Source organism: Pleurodeles waltl, chromosome 4_1 (genome assembly GCF_031143425.1).
Source record: "Pleurodeles waltl isolate 20211129_DDA chromosome 4_1, aPleWal1.hap1.20221129, whole genome shotgun sequence".
In the NCBI taxonomy this organism is placed as follows: domain Eukaryota; kingdom Metazoa; phylum Chordata; class Amphibia; order Caudata; family Salamandridae; genus Pleurodeles; species Pleurodeles waltl.
In genome coordinates this window covers 771,693,733-771,717,649 of record NC_090442.1, presented here as the reverse complement: position 1 = coordinate 771,717,649, position 23,917 = coordinate 771,693,733, and the positions used below count along the sequence as shown (strand labels likewise).

Sequence of the window (23,917 nt, the reverse complement as noted above, 5' to 3'; positions counted from 1 at the left end):
GCATATCAAAGGCAGTGGGTTTTTTGAAGCTCCTGCCTTGGAATGCAGGTCAGTCTGTGGGGAGGGGTGGATAACACCCCTGACTGGGCAGGCTTTTGTTTCTGACCTCTCGAGAACGTAGGTTGTTCCCCAGGAAGGTCAGACTCTTGTCTGTTGGTGGCAGGCTAGGCAGAACTGGTCAGTGAGCTCACCAATGGTAGGATTTTCAGGGGGCACCTCTAAGGTGCCCTCTGAGTGCATGTATTAATTAATCCATCACTTAAATCAGTGTGAGTTTATTAATATAAAGATGTTTGGTACCAAACATCCATAGGTTCAGAGAAGCCATCATGTAGCTGGGGAACTCGTAGTGACCACTGTCCAGCACATGTATTTAAAATGGCTTCCCTGTACACTTAGTATGTCTAACAATCGACAGACATAGTAGGGGCATATTTGCTCATGCATATATGCTCTCACTTGTAATGTAATGCACCCTGCCTTAGGGGTGAAGGCCTGCTGTAGGGGTGACTTACAGATTTTAGGGCAACTTTAGCAACACAAAAGGATGATTGACGGAGTGTTGAAACTTTTCTGACACTCATCCCCAGGCACAGATCTGGGTTTAATCCATCGTTCTTTTGCTCACCATGCCACTCAGATTGAACTCGGCTATATGCAAATCAGTCTTGACCCTGTTCCCTAGGTGAACAGTCCTCCCCAAACTGCCAGGCCAGGACCTCCCTGAAACGCATCCTGGGACCAGTTTTAGTGTATCACCCTTCATCAGCCAGGCTAGCTTGAATCCACTGGCACAGTGAGCAAGGGACCCACATCTGGGCATACCCTTCCCACTTAGGGCAACTTTAGCAACACAAAAGGATGATGGACGTAGTGTTGAAACTTTTTAAACACTCACCCCCATCCCTTGCTTGCTGCACCAATGGATTCAAGCTAGCCTTGCTGATTAAGGGTGATACCCTGAAACCACTCCCAGGATGCTTAAATCCTGTCCAGGGAGGACCTGGCTTGGCAGTTTGGGCTGGACTGCTCCCATTGAGAGCAGGGTCAAGACTGATTTGCATATAGCTGGGTCTGAACTGGGGTGACGTTGCAAGCAAAATAACAATAGATTAAACCCAGATCTGTGACTGGGGGTGAGTGTTGGAAAAGTTTTAACACTCCGTCCATCATTTTATTTTGTGATATTACCTTGTGTGCCCTAAGTGGCTAGGGTATGCCCAGATGTGGTCTACTGGATTCAAGCCAACCTGGCTGATAAAGGGTGATAACCTGAAACCGGTCCCAGGATTCTCCATGCTCCATTGGGAGCAGGGTCAAAACTGATTTGCATCTCAGGGTGTCATGCCCACAAACCATGGCATAGGTAAATCACCCTTCTAGCAGGCCTTACAGCCCTAATGCAGGGTGCACTATACCATAGGTGGGGGCATAGCTGCATGAGCAATGTGCCCCTACAGTGTCTAAGCCCATTCTTAGACATTGTAAGTGCAGTGTGGCCATATAAACTACATGGGCTGGGAGTTTGTCATTACAATCTCCACAGCTCCATGATGGCTCTACTGAAGTCCGAGAAATTTGGTATCATCTTCTCAGCACAATAAACCCACACTGATGCCAGTGTTGGATTTATTGAAAAATGCACCTAGAGGGCATTTTAGAGATACCCCCTGTATTTTAGCCAAACGTCTACTGCAGGACTGAGCGGTCTGTGCCATCCTGCCACTACCAGATGAGTTTCTGACCCCATGGGGTGAGAGCCTTTGTGCTCTGTGGCCAGAAACAAAGCCTGCACTTGGTGGAGGTGCTTCACACCTCCCCCTCTGCAGGAACTATCACACCTGGCGGTGAGCCTCAAAGACTCAGGCCTCTTATTACAGTACCCCAGGCCACTCTAGCTAGTGAAGATGCCCGTCCCTTGGACAAAGCCCCACTTTTGGCGGCAAGTCTGTTGGAAAAATTAGGAAAATCAAGGAGGAGTGACCACCCCTAAGGTGTCCAGAGCTGAAGTGACCCCTCCTTGCAAAATCCTCAATCTTGGTTTGGAGGCCAGGGACCAATAAGGTTAGGTCTGTGTCTTCCCTCCCCTAAGGAAGTGGACATTGGAAAGGTGTAGTCACCCTTAAGGACAGTAGCCATTGGCTACTGACCCCTGTAACGCCCCTAAATCTAGAATTTAGGGGCCTCCCTGAACCCAGCTCACCAGATTCCTGGCGACCTCAAGAAGACAACAGAAAGAAAGGAGGACTGCTTAGCTGACCCCAAGCGGAGAACACTGAAGACATCAACTGACTTAGCCCCAGCCCTACAAGCCTCTCTCCAGCTTCTGAAGCCCTGCTACAAGAAGGTGAGGCATCCTGCAGGACCAGCGGCCTCTTAAAAGCCTCAAGAGGACTGCCTGCACCCCAGGGGACCAAGATCTCGTGTGGACAGCGGCCCTGCCTAAAAGGAAACTCAAACAAAGGACTAAAGAACCGTCCCGGATTGATCTGCGAGTACTGCCCATTCTGTACCCGACGTCCAAGGCCCGTGTCCAGGTGGCCCAGCTGACGATAGTTGGTCCCCAGGTGATTCTGACCTTGTGTCTGCCCTGGGTTGACACCTCCTGTCCAACACGACGACTCCTGCAGCCTGAATCCAGAGGACCCACCTGACCGCGAGAGAACCGGATGAAGAGACCCGATGCCCATAGGTACCTCTGCACCCGCAGCTCCCTGGCCTTGGGGAATCCGACCAGCAGTGCAGCAACGTCCAGCAGGCGGCCCTCCTCCCTGTCCAGCCTTTGGTTTTCTGGAACCAAACGCCTGGACTTCACCTGAAGCATCTTTGTGACCCCAGGGGTTCCCCCTATTAGAAAGCATTGGGAGCCCGGTGCTTTGTTTGCACCCTGCACCACGCTGCCGCTGAGGGTGTGTATTTGGTGCTGACCTGTAGCCCTCCCAGTGCTCTTCTAAACCACTCCAAGTCTGCCTTTCGAAGACATGCTTACTTACCTCCAAGGAGGCCTGATTCCGAAGGCCCACAGGCTCCATAGGAACCCATGTCAATTATACCTCAACTTTGACCTCCTCCGTACCCAGCTGGCCCCGTTTTGAAGGTGGTGGGTGTTTGGGGTTAACTTGAACCCCAACCTGTGGACATCCTAACCCCCCAAAACTGGAACTGTAAGTCTTGTACTTACCTTGAAACTATGCTAACCTTTCTTCCCCCTAGAACTGTAAACGAAAATAGCATTGTCTATTTTTTAAAACAGATATTTGCTATTTTCTTGAAAACCATTTAACTTGCCAAATTAAAAGTGGTGTTGATATATATGTTTACTGATTACTCGCAAATGTACTTACCTGCAATCAGAATCTTGTGGTTCTAGAAATAAAGAAACAAAATATATTTTTGCTATATAAAAACCATTGGTCTGGAGTTGTCAATGAGTGTGTGTTTCATTTATTGCCCGTGTGTGTACAACAAATGCTTTGCGCTCCTCTAATAAGTCCAACTGCTTGACCACACTACCACAAAGAGAGCATTAGTATTATCTACTGTAGCCTCTGTTAAGCCTTTGGGAAACCCCTGAACTCTGTGCACACTATACGTCATTTTGATATAGTATATACAGAGCCAGCTTCCTACACCCAGGCCCTCGTGATCCTGTCTCCTGCTTCATTTTTCTCCTTTCGTGCTGAATATTTCTGCAAATAAGCTATGAGTCTTGGTGTCTTTGTGAACTGCCCTTTTCCCTTTGAAACTCACTTAGATTCTCTTCATTGATTTGGGAATGCCCCAAAACATATGTGGTGCGTGGCAACCTTCATTACGAAATTAACATGAGAACTGTCAGTCATTGATGGCTCTGAAACCAGACCCTGTGGACATATTTGATGTATCTTAAGCCTACAGCCTTTCTCACAGTAAAATTCTGTTTGTTACTTTTTCTGTTAAAGTCTACTCTTGATCCCCTAAGTGTCATTAAATATTTATTCAGCCTTTTTCCTCACTTTAAAGAAATGACGAATGATTGCATCTACTGGAAAGGATATTGAGAGTGGGGGGGGGAATAGTAGGTAGGAGGGGACCATGGTACGAATGAGGATCTGGTTGAGGGAACACTGCAGAAATAGAAGAAAGAACGTGTTGAGTGCAGAAGAGGAAACCTATCAAGCATAAGGTGGAAAAGGCAAGTGCAGGAAGAAGGCATTTGGCAATGTGAAGGGTTGTTAGTAATGAGAATCATAGGGTGGAAACAGAGGCTGAAATATGACCAATTCCTGTGCTTCACATCTTACCCTCAATGAGGCTACATATACCTGGTGTGTGAATCTCTCATAGCTTATTTCATTAACTTCATAAGGAATGATTCAGCTAGACCCATTACATCAATAACAGTTGTTGTTGTCTTCTTACTAGGTTCTCAAACCTTACAGCAATATCTCCAACCTGAAGGTGTGGGATTACTACATACGAGAGACCTTGTCTGAGGGACCTTCTTATGACTGGGAGCTGATCCAAGGACTGCATGAGCAGGCAGAGGAGGTAGAACGTCAGGACAACAGTGCACCTCAGACCAAGCGCAAGATTATCTGGCCCTGTTATGACAACCATAGCCGTGTGGAACCAGATGCAATCACACGCCTCCTTGAGGTGAGAATCCATCCCAAAAAAATAGCTCACCCAGCCCTTTCACTAAGAAACTATGATGGGGAATTGTCCTAGACTGGCCTATGTTTTACACATTGTGAGTAGAGTCAAGGGCCATTCCTATACATTGCATTTATTTTGTAGCTCCAGATTCCAATGGTAAACACTGACTATATTTCAAAGACAGAATACACTTAGCCAGTTGTGGGCACTAAGTATGTATCTTTGAGAGAGTTTTGAAGTTATTCTTGGTAAGTAAAAAAGCTCAGAGATGGACAAGTATAACTGTTGCATAGGCTGAAAGGACTTCAGATCAGGAGTGTTAAAACCAGACAAATACCCGGAGTAGTTAGTGGACCATTCCAGGTGTGGCCATTGAATACGGTCACCCTTCAGGTGGGAAAATACTTTAGTATGGCTGGTGGATGCATGCAATCATCCCAGTTTTCCAGAAGCACAAATCCCTCAAGGTAATGGTCTGTAGAGGTCACTTTCATTTCTGGTTTCTACCACTTACAGTAAGCTCTGCCAACAAAGTATTTACCAAATTTCTTATGATTAGTGAGGCCTACTTTTATAAAGGTTTACAATTACATTGTAAGGAAATGCCTTCCTTGGCATGGTTACCCCCTGACTTTTTGCCTTTTGTTGATGCCAGTCATGATTGAAAGTGTGCTGGGACCCTGCTAACCAGGCCCCAGCACCAGTGTTCTTTCCCTAAACTGTACCTTTGTTCCCACAATTGGCACAGCCCTGGCACTCAGATAAGTCCCTTGTAAATGGTACCCCTGGTACCAAGGGCCCTGTTGCCAGGGAAGGTCTCTTAGGGCTGCAGCCGCCACCCTGGGGACCCCTCACTCAGCACATGCACACTGCCTCACAGCTTGTGTGTGCTGGTGGGGAGAAAATGACTAAGTCGACATGGCACTCCCCTCAGAGTGCCATGCCCACCTCACACTGCCTGTGGCATAGGTAAGTCACCCCTCTAACAGGCCTTACACCCCTAATGCAGGGTGCACTATACTACATGTGAGGGCATATGTGCATGAGCACTATGCCCCTACAGTGTCTAAGCAAAACCTTAGACATTGTAACTGCAGGGTAGCCATAAAGAGTATATGTTCTGGGAGTTTGTCAAACACGAACTCCACAGTTCCATAATGGCTACACTGAAATCTGGGAAGTTTGGTATCAAACTTCTCAGCACCATAAATACACACTGATGCCTGTGTGGGATTTATTGTGAAATACACCCAGAGGGCATATTCGAGATTCCCCCTGAATAGCAGTCCGACTCCTAGTGCTAAGCTAACCAGTTTCTGCCAGCCTGCCACAAACAGACGAGTTTCTGGCCACATGGGGAAAGTGCCTTTGTCACTCTGTAGCCAGGAACAAACTCTGTACTGGGTGGAGGTGCTTCTCACCTCCCCCTGCAGGAACTGTAACACCTGGTGGTGAGACTCAAAGGCTCATGCCTTTTTGTTACAGCACCCCAGGGCATCCTAGCTAGTGGAGATGCCCGCGCCTCTGTCCACTGCCCCCACTTTTGGCGGCAAGACTGGAAGAGATAATGAGGAAAACAAAGAGGAGCCACCCACCAGTCAGGACAGCCCCTAAGGTGCCCTGAGCTGAGGTGTTCCCAGCCTTAGAAATCCTTCATTTTGAGATTGGAGGATTCCCCCAATAGGATTAGGGATGTGCCCCCTTCCCCTCAGGGAGAAGGCACAAAGAGGGTGTAGCCACCCTCCAGGACAGTAGCCATTGGCTACTGCCCTCCTGACCTAAACACACCCCTAAATTTAGTATTTAGGGGTGACCCAAAACCCAGGAAATCAGATTCCTGCAACCTACGCAAAGAAGGAGGACTGCTGACCTGAAAGCCCTGCAGAAACGACAGAGACGACAACTGACTTGGCCCCAGCCCTACTGGCCTGTCTCCAGACTCAAAGATCCTGCACAGCGATGCATCCGACAGGGACCAGCGACCTCTGAGGACTCAGAGGACTGCCCTGAAACAGAAGGACCAAGAAACTCCAGAGAACAGCAGCGCTGCTCACCAACAGCAACATCTTTGCAACAAAGAAGCAACTTTTAAAGAACTCACTCTTCCCACCGGAAGCATGAGACTTCACACTCTGGACCCGATGCCCCCAGCTCCAGTGAACCAACACTGCAGAGCGGACTCCCAGGCGACTGCGACCATGTCAATAACCTGAGATGACCCCCCTTGATCCCCCACAGCGATGCCTGCAGAGAGGAACCAGAGGCTCCCCCTGACCGCGACTGCCTGGTAAGAAAGAACCTGATGCCTGGACCAAGCACTGCACCCGCAGCCCCCAGGACCAAAAGGAACCAACCTCCAATGCAGGAGTGACCAGCTGGCGGCCCTCTTCCTAGCCCAGTCGGTGGCTGGCCCAAGAAGCCCCCCTGTGCCCTGCCTGCATCGCCTAAGTGACCCCCAGGTCCCTCCATTGCTTTCAACGCAAACCCGATGCCAACTTTGCACTCTGCTCCCTAAGGACGCAGATACTTAACCTGCCAGCAGACTAGAACGGGAGCACCCCTGTTCTCCATAGGCACCTATGTGTTTTGGTCCCTCCTTTGACCTCTGCACCTGACCGGCCCTGTGTTGCTGGTGTGGTGACTTTGGGGTTGCCTTGAACCCCCAACGGTGGGCTGCCTATGCCCAGGAGACTGACTGTGTAAGTGCTTTACTTACCTCAGAAACTTAACCATACTTACCTCCCCTAGGAACTGTTTATTTTTTTGCACTGTGTCCACTTTTAAAATAGCTTATTTCCATTTTAACCTATACTGTGTGTACTACTGCTTTAATTCAAAGTTCCTTACTTACCTGTGTGGAGTACCTTGCATTTTATGTATTTACTTCAAATCTTGAATCTTGTGGTTCTAAAATAAATTGAGAAAAGATAAGTTTCTATATAAAAACTATAGGCCTGGATTAGGTCTTTGAGTGTGTGTTCCTCATGTATTGCCTGTGTGTGTACAGCAAATGCTTAACACTACCCTCTGATAAGCCTACTGCTCGACCACACTACCACAAAATAGAGCATTAGATTTATCTAATTTTGCCACCATCAACCTCTACGGGAAACCCTTGGACTCTGTGCACACTATCTCTCACTTTGAGATAGTATATACAGAGCCATCTTCCTACATTGGTGGATCAGCGTTGGGGTCTAAGACTTTGCACTTGCTGGACTACTCAGCCAATACCTGATCACACGACTACATTCCAAAAATTGTCATTAGAAAACGATTTTTGAAATTTGAACTATTTTTCTAAATTTTTAAAAATCCTGCTAGAGCCTTGTGTAAGTCCCTGTTAGCATTTCTTTTAGAGTTTCAAAGTTTGTAAAAGTTTGATTTTAAGTTCTAGAAGTAGTATTTAGATTTTTAAAAAGTAATCCCAACTTTGAGTGATAATGTCTTGCACAGATGAGATGGTGGTGGAACTCAACCTCACCGCTTACCTGCATCTAGGGATGTCAGAGTTAAGGACTCTCTGTAAGCTAAAAAAAAAAGGTAAAGACTCGGTCCGGCCCTACCAAACTGAGGCTCCAGGAGCTTTTGGCAGAGTTTACAAGGGACCACCCTTCTGAGGATAATCCTACAGATGGGGAAGTTAGTGAACAGGAGGATGATTTCCTCCCTCCTGTCCTAACCAGGGAGAACAGGGTTTCTCAAACACTGACTCCACAAATCATAGTCAGAGAGACTGGTTCTTCCACAGGGGAGACAAGTAACTCTGGAAGCATTGAGGGCAGCCTCAATGAAGATGACCTCCTGTTAGCCAGGATGGCCAAAAAGGTTGGCTTTGGAGAGTCTGCTCCTAGCCATAGAAAGGGAAGACATGAGATGGGTCTAGCTCCCATCAATGGTGGCGGCAACATAAATAGGGTCAGAGAGAATACTGACATCCTAAAAATCCCCAAAGGGATTGTAACAAAATATGAAGATGGTGATGATATCACCAAATAGTTCACAGCTTTTGAGAGGGCTTGTGCAACCAGAAAAGTAAATAAATGTTACTGGGGTGCTCTCCTTTGGGAAATGTTCACTGGAAAGGGTAGGGATAGACTCTTCATACTCTCTGGTAATGATGCAGAATCCATTGACCTCCTGAAGGCTACCCTGATTGAGGGCTTTGGATTCTCAACTGAGGAGTACAGGATTAGGTTCAGAGGGCTCACAAATCCTCGAGCCAGACCTGGGTTGATTTTGTTGACTTCTCAGTCAAAACACTAGATGGTTCAATAACTGGCAGAGGTGTAAATGACTATGATGGGCTGTATAAATTGTTTATGAATGAACATCTGTTAAGTAATCGTTTCAATGACAAACTACATCAACATCTGGTAGACCTAGGTCCAATTTCTCTCCAAGAATTGAGAGAGAAGGCAGACCATTGGGTCAAGACTAGGGTGACCAAGACTTCCACAGGGGGTGACCAAATGAAAGAGGTCACAAAGCCTCCCCAGGGTTGAGACATCCAAGGGAAAAAGTAAAGAGTCTTCTACAGGGCCCCAAAACCCTGCTAAGGAGAGTGGGCCCGAGTCTCTTCACAGTCCTGAAATGGGTATAAGGGTAAACACTTTGATCCCAAGAAGGCCTGGTGTTGCATCTGTACTCAGCATGGACACCAAACTGGAGACCAGGCCTGTCCCAAGAAAAGTCCCACAACAAGCACTGCTCCAGTTAGCACTGGAATAGTCAGTCTCCAGGTGGGATCAACAGTGTGCCCAGAGGAAATCAGGGTTCACACTGAAGCTACATTAGTCTCTGAGGGTGGGATGGATTTAGCCACACTTGCTGCCTGGCCGCCTAACATGCAAAAATACAGGCAGCAGCTCTTAATCAGTGGGACTAGAGTAGAAGCCCTGAGGGATACAGGTGCCAGTGTCACAATGGTGACAGACAAACTGGTTTCCCCAGGACAGTACCTGGCTGGACAGACATATCCAGCCACTAATGCCGACAAACTTAAGTCCATCCCATGGCGACGGTAACTTTAGAATGGGGAGGGGTCACTGGCCTGAAACTGGTGGTAGTCTCCTCTGCAATTCCAGTAGAATGTCTGCTAGGGAATGATCTGGAGTCCTCAGCATGGGCTGAGGTAGATTTCAAGAGCCATGCTGGTAATCCCTGAACTGGTGTGTGTGTTAAGACAAGGGCACAATGCAGGGCTCAGGGTGAAAAAGAAGTGTTGTAGTCTGGAATAATGGCCCAAACTTCCAAGAGAAAAGGAAAGAAGACTGGGAAACCAGCTTCAACACAGCAAAAGAAACAGAACCTCTCTTCCGAGGAAGATGTTCTATCCCCTGAGGGAACTGAGTCCATGGCGCTGGAGCCTTACCATGTTGAACTCTTGGGTCCAGGGGGACCCTCAAGGGAACAGCTGCGTAATGGGCAAGAAACGTGTCCCTCTCTTGAAGGCCTAAGACAGCAAGCAGCTGAGCAAGAAAAATGAAATGTCAGTGGAACCCACAGGGTCTATTGGGAAGATGGACTCCTTTACACTGAGGCAAGAGATCCCACACCTGGTACCACTAGGAGAGTGGTAGTGCCTCAGGAGTTTAGGGAGTTAATTCAGACCTTAGCCCATGACATCCCCCTTGCTGGGTATTTGGGACAAACCAAGACATGGGAGAGATTAGTCAACCATTTCTACTGTCCCAATATGTCCCAGAAGGTAAAGGAGTTTTACATCTCCTGTGTCACCTGTCAAACCAGTAGTAAGACAGGTGGCCATCCAAAGGCCCCCCTCATTCGACTTCCAGTGCTCGGGGTCCCCTTTGAAAGAGTGGGAGTGGACATAGTGGGTCAACTGGAACCTCCGACAGCATCAGGGAACCATTATATCCTAGTAGTAATGGATCATGCTACTAGGTACCCTGAAGCAATTCCCCTTAGGTCCACTACTGCCCCTGCAGTAGCCAAAGCACTCATTGGTATTTTTACCAGAGTGGGATTTCCTTAGGAGGTGGTTTCTGACAGGGGTACCAACTTCATTTCAGCTTACGTAAAACACATGTGGAATGAGTGTGGGGTGTCTTATAAATTCACCACACCATATCATCCACAAACCAGTGGTCTTGTGGAGAGATTTAACAAGACGTTGAAGGGCATGATCTTGGAACTCCCTGAAAAACTCAAAAGGAGATGGAATGTCCTCTTGCCATGTCGGCTTTTCGCTTACAGAAAGGTGCCACAGAAGGGAGTAGGGTTTTCCCTCTTTGAGCTTCTGTTTGGCCATCCTGTTAGGGGACCACTGGCACTTGTAAAAGAAGGCTGTGAGAGACCTCTCCATGAGCCTAAACAAGATGTGGTGGACTACATACTAGGCCTACGTTCAAGGATGGCAGAGTACATGGAAAAGGCAAGCAAAAACCTTGAAGCCAGCCAACAACTCCAGAAGATGTGGTATGACCAAAAGGCTGCTATGGTTGAGTTTCAGCCAGGGCAGAAAGTGTGGGTTCTGGAGCCTGTGGCTCCCAGGGCACTTCAGAACAGATGGAGTGGCTCTTACCCAGTTCTTGAGAAAAAGAGTCAGGTCACCTACCTGGCGGACCTAGGCACTAGCAGTACCCCAAGAGGGTGATCCATGTGAACTGCATCAAACTCTTTTATGATAGGGCAGATGTAAACATGTTAATGGTTACAGATGAGAACCAGGAAGCAGAGAGTGAACCTCTCCCTGATCTCCTCTCCACTGACCCTAAAGATGGCTCAGTAGATGGAGTGATCTATTCAGACACCCTCTCTGGCCAACAGCAGGCTGACTGCTGGCACGTCCTCCAGCAGTCTACTGAGCTCTTTTCTTTGGCCCTTGGTCAGACACACCAGTGTACCTATGATGTGGACAGAGTAGACGGTATGCCTGTCAAGAAAAAAATATTCAGTCAGTCTGACCAAGTCAAGGAACGCATCAAAGTGGAAGTCCACAAGATGCTGGAGTTGGGAGTGTTTGAACACTCTGACAGTCCCTGGGCTAGCCCAGAGGTCTTGGTCCCCAAACCTCACACAAAAGATGGCAAGAGAGAGCTGAGGTTTTGTGTGGACAACAGAGGGCTCAACTCTGTCACCAAGACAGATGCTCACCCCATCCCAAGGGCAGATGAGCTAATAGACAAATTAGGTGCTACCAAATACTTAAGTATCTTTGACTTGACAGAAGGGTACTTGCAAATAAAAATGGCACTGGAGCAAAAGAGAAAACAGCATTCTCTACACCTGATGGGCACTACCAGTTTACTGTGATGCCCTGTGGCTTAAAGAATGCCCCTGCCACCTTCCAAAGGTTGGTGAATCATGTCCTTGCTGGCTTGGAGTCCCTTAGTGCAGCTTATCTTGATGAGATTGCTGTCTTTAGCTCCAACTGGCAGGATCACCTGGTCCACTTGAAGAAGGTTTTGCAGGCCCTGCAAGTAGCAGGCCTCTCTATCAAGGCATCTAAATGTCAGATAGGGCAGGATACTGTGGTTTACTTGCATCACCTTGTAGGTGGAGGCCAAGTTCAGCAACCCAAGATCCAGACTATTCTGGACTGGGTAGCTACAAAAACCCAGACTCAAGTCAGGGCATTCCTTGAGTTGACTGGGTACTATAGGAGGTTTGTGAAGGGATATGGATCAATAGTGACACCGCTCACAGAACTGACCTCCAAGAAAATGCCCAAAAAAGTTAACTGGACCGTGGACTGTCAAAAGGCCTTTGGCACCCTGAAGCAAGCTATGTGCACAGTACCAGTTTTGAAAGCTCCAGATTATTCTAAGAAGTTCATTGTGCATACAGATGCCTCTGAGCATGGGATAGGAGCAGTCCTGTCCCAAACAAATGATGATGGCCTTGACCAGCCTGTTGCTTTTATTAGTAGGAGGTTACTCCCCAGGGAGCAGCGTTGGAGTGCCATTGAGAGAGAGGCCTTTGCTTTGGTTTGCTCCCTGAAGAAGCTGGCACCGTACCTTTTTGGTACTCACTTCATAGTTCATACTGACTACAGACCTCTCAGATGGCTGATGCAAATGCAAGGAGAAAAGCCTAAACTGTTGAGGTGGTTCATATCCCTACAGGGAATGGACTTTGTAGTGGAGCACAGACCTGGAATTGCCCATGCCAATGCTGATGGCCTTTCCAGGTTCTTCCACTTATAAAATGAAGACTCTCTTGGGAAAGGTTAGTCTCATCCTCTTTCGTTGGGGGTGGGGGGGAGTGGAGGTTGTGTAAGGGAATGCCTTCCTTGGCATGGTTACCTCCTGACCTTTTGCCTTTTGTTGATGCCAGTTAGGAAAGTACCCTTTTTAGCATCGTTACCCCACCATTTTTTGCCTGATATTGATGCTGACTTGACTGAGAGTGTGCTTGGGATCCTGCTAACCAGGCCCCAGCACCAGTGCTCTTTCCCAAAACTGTACCATTGTTCCCACAATAGGCACACCCATGGAACACAGTTAAGTCCCTTGTAAAAGGTACCCATGGTATCAAGGGCCCTGTGGCCAGGGAAGGTCCCTAAGGGCTGCAGCATGTATTATGCCACCCACGGGGACCCCTCACCAAGCACATGCGCACTGCCTTTGCAGCATGTGTTTGCTGGTGGGGAGAAAAAGACAGTCGGCATGGCATCCCTCTGAGGATGGCATGACCACAAACCACTGCCTATGGCATAAGTGAGTCACCCTTTTAGCAGGCCTTACAGCCCTAAGGCAGGGTGCACTATGCCGCAGGTGAGGGCATAGCTGCATGAGCAATATGCCCCTACAGTGTCTATGTCCATTCTTAAGCATTGTAAGTGCAGTGTTACTATATAAAGTATATGGGCTGGGAGTTTGTCCTCATTATGGAACTCCACAGCTCCATAATGGCTTAAATGAAGTCTGGGAAGTTTGGTATCAAACCTCCCAGCACAATAAATCCACACTAATGCCAGTGTTGGATTTATTGAACAATGCATCCAGAGGGCATCTTAGAGATGCCCCCTGTATTTTAGCCAAACTTCTAGTGCAAACTGGCCAGTCTGTGCCAGCCTGCCACTTCCACACGAGTTTCTGACTACATGGTGTGAGAGCCTTTGTGCTCTGTGTGGCCAGAAACAAAGTGTGCACTGTTTGGAGGTGCATCACACCTCCCCCTGCACCTTGCAAAATCCTCCATCTTGGTTTGAAGGACAGGGACAAATATGGTTAGGTCTGTGTCCCCCTCCCCAAAGGGAGTGGACACCGGAAGGGCGTAGTCACCCTCTGGGACAGTAGCCATTGGCTACTGCCCTCTGACTCCTTCATTGCCCCTAAATCCAGCTTTTAAGGGCTCCCCTGAACCCAGCTCGTTAGATTCCTGGCGACCTCACAAAAAGAAAGGAGGACTGCTAAGCTGACCCCCAGCATAGAAGACTGAAGACGCAAACTGACTTGGCCCCAGCCCTACCGGCCTGTCTACAGCTTCTGAAGCCTTGCTGAAAGAACCAGCGACCGCTGGAAAGCCTCAAGAGGACTGCCTGCACCCCAGAGGACCAAGAACTCCCGTGGACAACAGCCCTGTCCAAGAAGAAACTCCATCCAAGGATTCCAGAACCGCCCCGGATCTGCAGGTCCCGCAAACTCTGCAACCAATGCCCACCGCCTATGTCCAGGTTGCCCAACCGACTAGAGCTGGTCCCCAGGCGATTCTGAGCAAGTGCCCATTCTGGGTTGACCCCTCCTGTCCAACACGATGACGCCTGCAGCCTTGATCCGGAGAACCCCCCAGACTGTGACAGAACAAGGTGAAGATTCCAGACGCCAAAAGGTACCCCTGCACCCGCATCCCCCTGGCCTTGGGGAATCGGACCTTCGGTGCAGCAACAGCCAGCAGGTGCCCCAGAACTGTTCTGAAAATTGCACTGTCAACTTTTAAAATAGATTATTGCTATTTATTCAAAAAGCGTGTAACTTGCCAAATTGAAACAAAGTGGTATTGATACCTATGTTGGATACTTACTCCCAAATGTACTTACCTGCAACTTGAATCTTGTGGTTCTAAAAATAAAGAAAATATATTTGTGCTATATAAAAACCATTGGTCTGGAGTTAAGTCATTGAGTGTGTGCTTCTTATATTGTCTGTGTCTGCCCTCTGATAAGCCTAACTGCTCAAAAGTCACTCCACCCAGGCCCCCCCAGCTCCATTATGGAACCTTAATGTTGTGCTTACTAGACACATGGGTCCACCTTTTGAGTCTATGCATTACTGTCCTTTGCAATTTTTTCCTGGAAGGTAGTTTTAGGAAGATGGCCTGGTGTGTAGTGGGTACCCAAGGTACTTATAACTTATAGCAGGTTCAGGTATCCCCTCTTAGTGAAGTGTAGGCAGTGTCTAGAAGCAAGGCAATCTAGAGGTAGCTGTGGATTAGCAGCCAAGGCTTATCACTTACGCACATGAAAGAAAATACTCTGATGTACAAAAATAAAAATACTTTATTTTTGGAACATAATACCACAAACTACTAGAAGGGCAACCCTTCAATAGGAGATACATAATACGCTAAGTATAAACACTATCAATCCGAATTAGGCATAGAAAAGGTTAGAAAACTGTGCAAATAGCAATAACCAATAGTGACCCAAGAGGGAGCACAAACCATATAAAAAAATAAATAAAGAAAAGCAAACACAGCACCCCCACCTAGGTTTGTCGAATGCGTAGAGGGTTGCTGGGGGCACTAGAAAACCACAGACGTAACACAACACCCCCCAGAGACCAGGAAAGCATGAGTAAATCACTGGATTTTCCCCAAACCACCCAAAAGGAGGAAAAGAAGACACCCAGAGAAGACTGCAATAAAACCAGTGGTGGATTCCTGAAGAAAGGCCTGAGGAGAGAGGGGACCAAGTCCAAGAGTCACAGTGTAGTCCAGGAGGAGTAGGTGCTACTACCCACCCATCTGTACGTGCAGGAGTTGGTCTACGGTGATGAAGAACAGGTCAGCACTGCAGCCCTTAAGCCGGAGAAGAGTTCCTGGTGGATGCAAAATATGTCCCACGCTGGAAGGACGATTGCAGATGGATGTTGGTGCAGGAATTCCACTAACAAGCCTTGGCAAAGGCCAACTCGTGGTTAGTGGAAAAGTGATGCTGTCGGGGGGCAGCAAGGTCCAGGGGGACTCAACCCATGAGGGGGAGTGACAGGGAACCCTCAGCGTTGCAGTGTCTCCACAGGAACAGGGGCAACACGTACAGGAGTCCCACAGGACTTTGTGCTTTACAGGAACCACGCAGGAGGTTGTGCTTTACACGAAGGAGTGCTGGGGGTTGGAGCTGCAAGTCGCCTGAAGATCCCCTTGGAGGAGATGCCAACAAGACCTGACAACTGCAAAAGATGTAGTGCACGGGAGTACTGTCCTTCGTGGGAAGGTGAAGATGTACCTCCACCAAAATTAGACGGCTGGCAGAGAGGACCAAGAGGACTACTCCGGACCACCACCCATGATGCATGATCCACGCAGCTCAAGATGAGGGGAGATTCACGCAGCCTGTCGTCGTTTGCTGTAGGTGCCTGTGGTTGCAGCGGAGTGACTCCTTTACTCCAAGAGAGATTCCTTATTCTTCTTGTGCAGGCTGAAGAGTTGCTGTCTTCTGAGGATGCACGGCCGGGAAGATGTTGCAAAGCTGGCAGGAGTCGTGGAAACAGAGTTGCTGAAGAGTCTTCTTTGTGGCTTGCAGCGTTGTTGGTTCCTGGAGGGTCCAGTCACAGTTCCTGTGGCCAGAAGTCGAAGTGAAGGTTGCAGCGGAATCCTGCTGGAGTCTTGCAAGCCAAATCTGAGGGACCCACCCAAGAGAGAGACCCTAAATCGCCCTCAAAGGGGGATAGGTCACCTAACCAGGTAAGCCCCTATCAGGACGTGGGCTCTGACGTCACCTGCCTGAAATGGCCACTCAGATGCTCCCAGAGTTCCCTGCCAACCTTGGAAACAAGATGGCAGAACCCAGGGACCCTCTGGAGGAGCCCTGAGCACCACCCCTGGGGTGGTGATGGACATGGGAGTGGTCACTCCCCTGTCCATTGTCCAGTTTCATGACAGAGCAGGTCCCTGAACCTGTGTGGACTGATTTATGCACGAAGGGCATCAAATGTGCCATTCAAAGACTACCAGTGGCTTAGAGAGGCTAACCCTCCCAAGCCAATCACCTATTTCCAAAGGGAGAGGGTGTTACCTCCCTCTCCCAAAGGAAATCTTTTGTTCTGTCTTCCTGGGCTTGATCAGATCAAGCAGCAGGAGGGCTGAAACAGTCTGAGGGGTGGCAGCAGCTTGGGCTGCCAGGAAAACCCTCCAAGACTGATAGTAGCAATGCTGGGGGTCCTATAAGGAGCCCCCATAGTGCATGGAATCATACTTCCAATACTTGCAACGGTATTGGGGTATGATTCCGACATGTTTGATACCAAACATGCCCACATTCTGAGTTACCATTATGTAGCTGGACATAGGTAGTGACCTATGTCCAGTACACACGTAAAAAGGCATCCCCGCACTCACAAAGTCCAGGAAAATGAACCTGGAGTTTGTGGGGGCACCTCTGCTAATGCAGGGTGCCTTCGCACATAGCTACCTGCACCCTGCCCTCTGGGCTGAGAGGGCCTGCCATAGGGGTGACTTACAGTGAGCTGGTAGTGAAAGGCTGCATGCACCCTTTCACGCATGCTGCAGTGGCAGGCCTGCAGAACACTTTGCATGGGCTCCCTATGGGTGGCATAATACCTGCTGCAGCCTATAGGGATCCCCTGGTACTTCAGTGCCCTGGGTGCCATATACTAAGGACTTACATGGGGGCACTAGTATTCCAAATGTGGGGTGAAAAAGGTTCCAGCAACCAAGTTTAAAGGATAGAGCATAATCACTTGGGTCCTGGTTAGCAGGATCCCAGTGAACACAGTCAAACACACTGACAAACAGACCAAAAAGTGAGGGTAACCATGCTAGAAAGAGGCTACTTTCCTGCAGTAGCCTTTTCAGTAGCCATCACTTCTCTGAAATACAGGCCCTAACTTTGGAAGAACCATTCTTCCAATTACTCAAAGATAGGATAGTTCTTAGGGAAAACTCTAAGTTCCGTCCAAAAGTTGTTTCACCATTTTACATTAATCAGTCGAGTTAACTGTCTTTTTCCCCACAACCAGCCTGAGTTGCAGAGAGAGCTCTTAACACACTAGACTTTAAAAGGGCTCTTATGTATTACATTGATAGGAATAAGAAGTTTAGGAAATCTAAATAGCTTTTGTAGCTTTTCCATGCCTCATAAAGGCAATTCAATAAAAAAAAATGACATATCCAGAGGGATAGTCAAGTGTATTCAAACTTGCTTTCTTAAAGCCAAAAGGCAGTTACCTAATACTCCCAGAGCACATTCGACTAGAAAAAAGGGTGCTTTATGTTTTTTTTAGGTAACATTCCAATAGCTGACATTTGTTAGGCTGCTACGTGGTCTACAGCACATTTATTTACTAAACACTATTGTATAAATGTTTTAGCACAGCAACAAGCTAATGTAGGCCAATCCGTGCTCAGGACACTTTTTCAAGCACCTCCAACTCCTACAGGCTAGCCACCGCTTACTTGGAGGGGACTGCTTCACTGCAGTCAATGCAAAGCATATGTATATACAGCCGCAAATGCCATTGAACGGAAAATGTAACTTACCCAGTAGACTTCTGTTCGTGGCATGTAGTGCAACACCTTATTACTTCATTTCATCTCAGTGTGTGAAGTATCCCTGAGCAGAAGAAACAGTGCCCTTAAGTTTTTATTTTCACTTACCATGTGATAATCTTGTGTTTCTTTTAAGTTTTTTTCTGACAGTAACATATGATAAATTACCCCAATACAAGTATTTATTACCTATATTTTAAGCTTTTAAAGTGGTCTTCTGGGAGGATTTGCTCACAGAATAAGAATATTTTGTCACAATAATTCTTCATTTTTCAACATGTTTATTGTTTTTAAAGAAGCTTTTTTTGTGAACTTGGAACTAGTGAAGAAAAGACTTTGTCACCCATGGTTACCTTGCGTGTGTTTTTGGGCATGCCCCCACCCTCATTTAGGGATTCTCAATTAAACAGCACCAAAAGTGCTTCTTGGAATGTATATGAGCTGAGGAGCCAATAAACAGTGGACTATAATGTAACCTGAAGAGCCTACAAGTAGTTGTGATTATTTCAAGTGGTCTAAATATTACTTTTTGTCCTATATACTTGTTAAATACTTAAATAGTTGTGCTATGCCCCAACTTGAGTCCCATGCTCCTGGTGTAATAGGACTTAAGCTGCACCACACTGGTATGGTGTAGAACAGTTCTGAGGTTGCGTACATTTCTGGTGATGAGTTAGGCTCCATTAACACCAGGGGGCGAGATATGTGTTAATGGAGATGTGTGCATTTGGGTGCAGAAGAAATCAGTAGGAGAAAGAGAATGCTGTACGCTTGGTATAATGATAATGAACTGTTAGTGCTTTGAGGAAAGTATTAGAAGTCTCGGGTTGAGCTGTGGATCCATACTCACTGTAGTAATATCTGACACCTTTATTCTCCAAAGGAGCTGCATTCACTGGAAGTGGAACTAGGTCAGATCCCGGAACGGTGGAAGGATACATGGGACAAGATCAGAGCCGCACAGCGCCTCGAAGCTAAGCAGGAGGCTAGGGTAGGTATTATTGAATTGCTCTGGCGATCATTTTGAGGTTTGTGTATTTTATAGCATGATATATATAGTAAGTCGTAACTAAGGGAGTTGAAATGGTAACATTGCTGAAATCTGCTTTGAGATGATCTGTGTAGTTTCTAGAATACACATCATATGAAAACTCTGGTAATTTAAAGGAGGGTTGACACGAAAGATCTGAAGCTATAGAGACAGAGCTTTCTTGCAATAAAAGGAACATTTAACTTCCCATAACTTTGCTTTTAGGATTAGATTTTTTTTTGTAATATCTCACTTGTTGATTAAAGCCACATTTGATGCCATGACTTTAAGTTGGATCAGTCATCACATTTAAGTATTGCTAGAATGCATTGGTTCAGTATTCTGTTACAAATCTCACCTGAAAGGCCTTGAAAACTCTACATTAATTGTAAGCTTGACTGTATATACCAGGTGCTACCTTTACTAAGCACTTGTTGTTATGTGTGTGTGTGTATATGTATATATATATATATACATATATATATGTATATATATATATATATGTATATATATATATATGTGTATATGTATATGTATATATATGTGTATATGTATATGTATATATATATGTATATGTATATGTATATATCTATATATATGTATATATATATATGTATATATATATATATGTATATATATATATATGTATATATATATATATATATGTTCGATGGCATGTGTAGCTGCAGATACACATGCTGTGCACATCCCGCCATCTGGTGTTGGGCTCGGAGTGTTACAAGTTGATTTTCTTCGAAGAAGTCTTTTCGAGTCACGAGACCGAGGGACTCCTCCCATTTCTACTCCATTGCGCATGGGCGTCGACTCCATCTTAGATTGTTTTTTTTCCGCCATCGGGCTCGGACGTGTTCCTTTTCGCTCCGTGTTTCGGGTCGGAAAGTTAGTTAGGATCTCGGAAAAATCGTCGGTATTGTTTGCGTTCGGTATCGGGTTAGTTACAACAGATCGACACCGAATTCAGAAGAGCTCCGGAAGCCCTTCGGGTTTTTTTTTTCCGATCCCTGTCGGGGCCTGGTCGGACCGGCCACGTGTCTCTTCAAGGCTGATGGAACGGACCCCATTCCGCTTCTGTCCAAAATGACATAACAAGTATCCATATACAGATCAACATCTGGTCTGTAACTTGTTTGTCACCAGAACACAAGGAGGATACTTGTGAGGCCTGTCGAGCGTTTCGGTCTAGGAAGACACTCAAGGACCGAAGAGCAAGAAGACTACAAATGGCGTCGGCGCTGACAGGACAAGGGCGTTTCGAGGAGGAGGAAGAAACATTCTCCACCCAGGATTCGGACTCGGAGGAGATCGATCCCGAAGAAACGCCGAAAACCGTGAGTAAGACGTCGAAACAGAGAACTCACGAGAAGACCGCTAAAGCCCAGGGGACGCCACCGCCAACAGGCCATGGCTTAACCCGAAAAATAGGTGACCGTTCATCGGCACCGAAAAAGGGCGAGCTGGTGTCGAAGTCATCCGACTCCAGTCGAGATACTGGCACACAGCAATCTCGGGGCCGAGATAGTGGCTCTGAGAAGATTCGGCATCAAGACAGCGGCACCGAAATGGATCGGCACCGAGAGGGCATGACGCCGAAAGTAAAAAAAGGTTTCGTCGGAGCCGAAAAAAACAGCAGAAAGGTTTTCGGTACCGAAACATCCGGCCTCGGAACCGAAAATAAGTTCCTCTTCAGAGGAACAAGGACTGTCCTCACAGATGAAGACACATAGATTTGGACAAGAATTAGAGACAATAGAGCCAGACCACACACAAAGACGGCTCTTTATTCAAAAAGATACGGGGAAGATCAGCACTCTTCCACCAATCAAGATGAAACGTAAACTTGCCTTCCAAGACAAGGACAAACAGCCACACGCAAAAGTGGCTAAACAAGTAACACCACCACCATCCCCACATCACTCTCCGCAACCATCACCGGTAGCCACTACACCAATGATCCAATCCCCAACTCATACGGGAATGAGTCAAGATGACCCTGACGCATGGGACCTTTATGACGCACCAGTGTCAGACAATAGTCCTGAATGCTATCCAGCTAGACCATCGCCACCAGAGGATAGTACAGGCTACGCTCAGGTGGTTTCGAGAGCAGCAGCATTTCACAATGTCAGCCTTCATTCTGAACCCATTGAAGACGACTTTCTGTTCGATGGCATCTGTCGCTGTAGATACGCATGTTCTGCAATAGCTCGCCATCTGGTGTTGGGCCGGAGTGTTACAAGTTGTTTTTCTTCGAAGAAGTCTTTCGAGTCACGGGACCGAGTGACTCCTCCTTTTGTCTCCATTGCGCATGGGCGTCGACTCCATCGTCGATTGTTTTTTTTCCGCCATCGGGTTCGGACGTGTTCCTGTCGCTCCGTGTTTCGGAACGGAAAAAATAGTTAATTTCGGAAGATTTTCATCGGTATTGTTGCGTTCGGAATCGGCGTACTTAGATTTCACACCGCATCGAAGATCGAAGAGCTCCGGTGCCCTTCGGGGTAGTTTTTCGATCCTCCGTCGGGGCCTGGTCGGCCCGACCGCGTGCTGAACAACGCCGATGGAACGGACCCCGTTTCGTTTCTGCCCCAAATGCCACAATAAATACCCCTACACAGACCAACACTTGGTCTGCAACCTGTGCCTGTCACCTGAGCACAGCGAAGACACCTGCGAGGCCTGTCGTGCGTTCCGGTCCCGAAAAACACTCCGAGACCGTCGAGCCAGAAGACTTCAAATGGCGTCCGCACCGACAGCCCAACGGGAGTTCGAGGAACAGGAAGAAGAAGGTACCTTCTCGATCCAAGACTCAGACTCCGAAGGATTCGACGACACACAAACCGTGAGTAAGACGTCGAAAACCACACAAAGAAACATTTACAAGGCCCAGGGGACGCCACTGCCACCAGGCCATGGCTCCACCCATAAATTCGGTGACCGACCGTCGGCACCGAAAAAGGCCAAAACAGTGCCGAGATCGTCCGACTCCGGTCGAGACACCGGCACGCAGCCTTCTCGGGACCGAGAAAGTGCTGGAGACAAGCCTCGACACCGAGATGCCGGTGTGGACACGGCTCGACGCCGAGACAGCGGCACCGAAACAGATCGACGCCGAGAGGTTTCGGCCCCGAAAAGGAAAAAAGTCACCTCGGAGCCGAAAAAACACGCAGACAAAGTTTCGACGCCGAAACAAACTGCAAGCGACCCAGCTTCAGGCTCTTATACAGAAGAGCACTCGCTAACCTCCCAAATGCAAAAGCATAGGTTTGAGGAAGAGCTACAAGCAACTGATGTGGACCATACGCAAAAGCGTATCTTCATTCAGCAGGGGACAGGAAAAATAAGCACCCTTCCCCCCATTAGGAGAAAGAGAAGGTTGGAGTTCCAGACGGAACAAGCACCACAACCAAAAGTGGTTAAAAGAATTACACCACCACCCTCTCCTCCGCCCGTGATTAACGTTTCACCAGCACAAACTCCATCTCACTCCCCAGCTCACACCACCATGAGCCAGGGTGACCAAGATCAGGACGCATGGGACCTATACGACGCCCCAGTGTCAGATAACAGCCCGGAGGCCTACCCTACAAAGCCATCTCCACCAGAAGACAGCACCGCGTACTCTCAGGTGGTGGCTAGAGCAGCACAATTTCATAACGTAAGCCTACACTCAGAACAGGTCGAGGATGATTTCTTGTTCAACACACTCTCCTCCACCCACAGCTCCTACCAAAGCCTGCCTATGCTCCCTGGTATGCTCCGGCACGCAAAAGACATATTTAAGGAGCCGGTCAAAAGTAGGGCAATCACACCAAGGGTGGAAAAGAAGTATAAGCCGCCTCCTACGGACCCGGCTTTCATCACTACACAGCTGCCACCAGACTCTGTTGTTGTAGGAGCAGCTAGGAAAAGGGCCAACTCTCACACATCTGGAGATGCACCACCCCCAGATAAAAAAAGCCGCAAGTTCGATGCAGCTGGTAAAAGAGTCGCAGCACAAGCTGCAAACCAGTGGCGCATCGCAAACTCCCAGGCACTACTTGCGCGCTATGACAGAGCCCACTGGGACGAGATGCAACATCTCATTGAACATCTGCCCAAGGACTTCCAAAATAGGGCGAAACAAGTGGTTGAGGAGGGACAGACCATCTCCAACAACCAGATACGTTCCTCCATGGACGCTGCAGATACAGCTGCACGGACAATTAATACATCTGTAACTATCAGACGGCATGCATGGCTCCGAACGTCTGGATTTAAACCAGAGATTCAACAAGCAGTTCTCAATATGCCTTTTAATGAAAAAGAACTGTTCGGTCCAGAAGTGGACACAGCGATTGAGAAACTCAAAAAAGATACGGACACTGCCAAAGCCATGGGCGCACTCTACTCCCCGCAGAGCAGAGGGAATTACAGCACATTCCGTAAAACGCCCTTTCGAGGGGGGTTTCGTGGTCAAAGCACACAAGCCAGCACCTCACAAGCAACACCGTCCACTTACCAAGGACAGTATAGAGGAGGTTTTCGGGGACAATATAG

At 47.7% G+C, this 23,917-nt stretch overlaps 1 protein-coding gene across 8 annotated transcripts in view; it reads left to right on the top strand.

Moving 5' to 3' along the window:
* SBF1 (SET binding factor 1) overlaps positions 1 to 23,917 on the top strand; it is a 1,129,538-nt gene that overhangs the window by 974,654 nt on the left and 130,967 nt on the right. For all 8 annotated transcript variants that reach the window (XM_069229431.1, XM_069229429.1, XM_069229425.1 and 5 more), the window contains 2 exons: positions 4,405 to 4,638; positions 19,217 to 19,324. In XM_069229431.1, the coding sequence (XP_069085532.1) occupies positions 4,405 to 4,638; positions 19,217 to 19,324 (342 nt within the window). The remainder of the gene's footprint in view (positions 1 to 4,404; positions 4,639 to 19,216; positions 19,325 to 23,917) is intronic.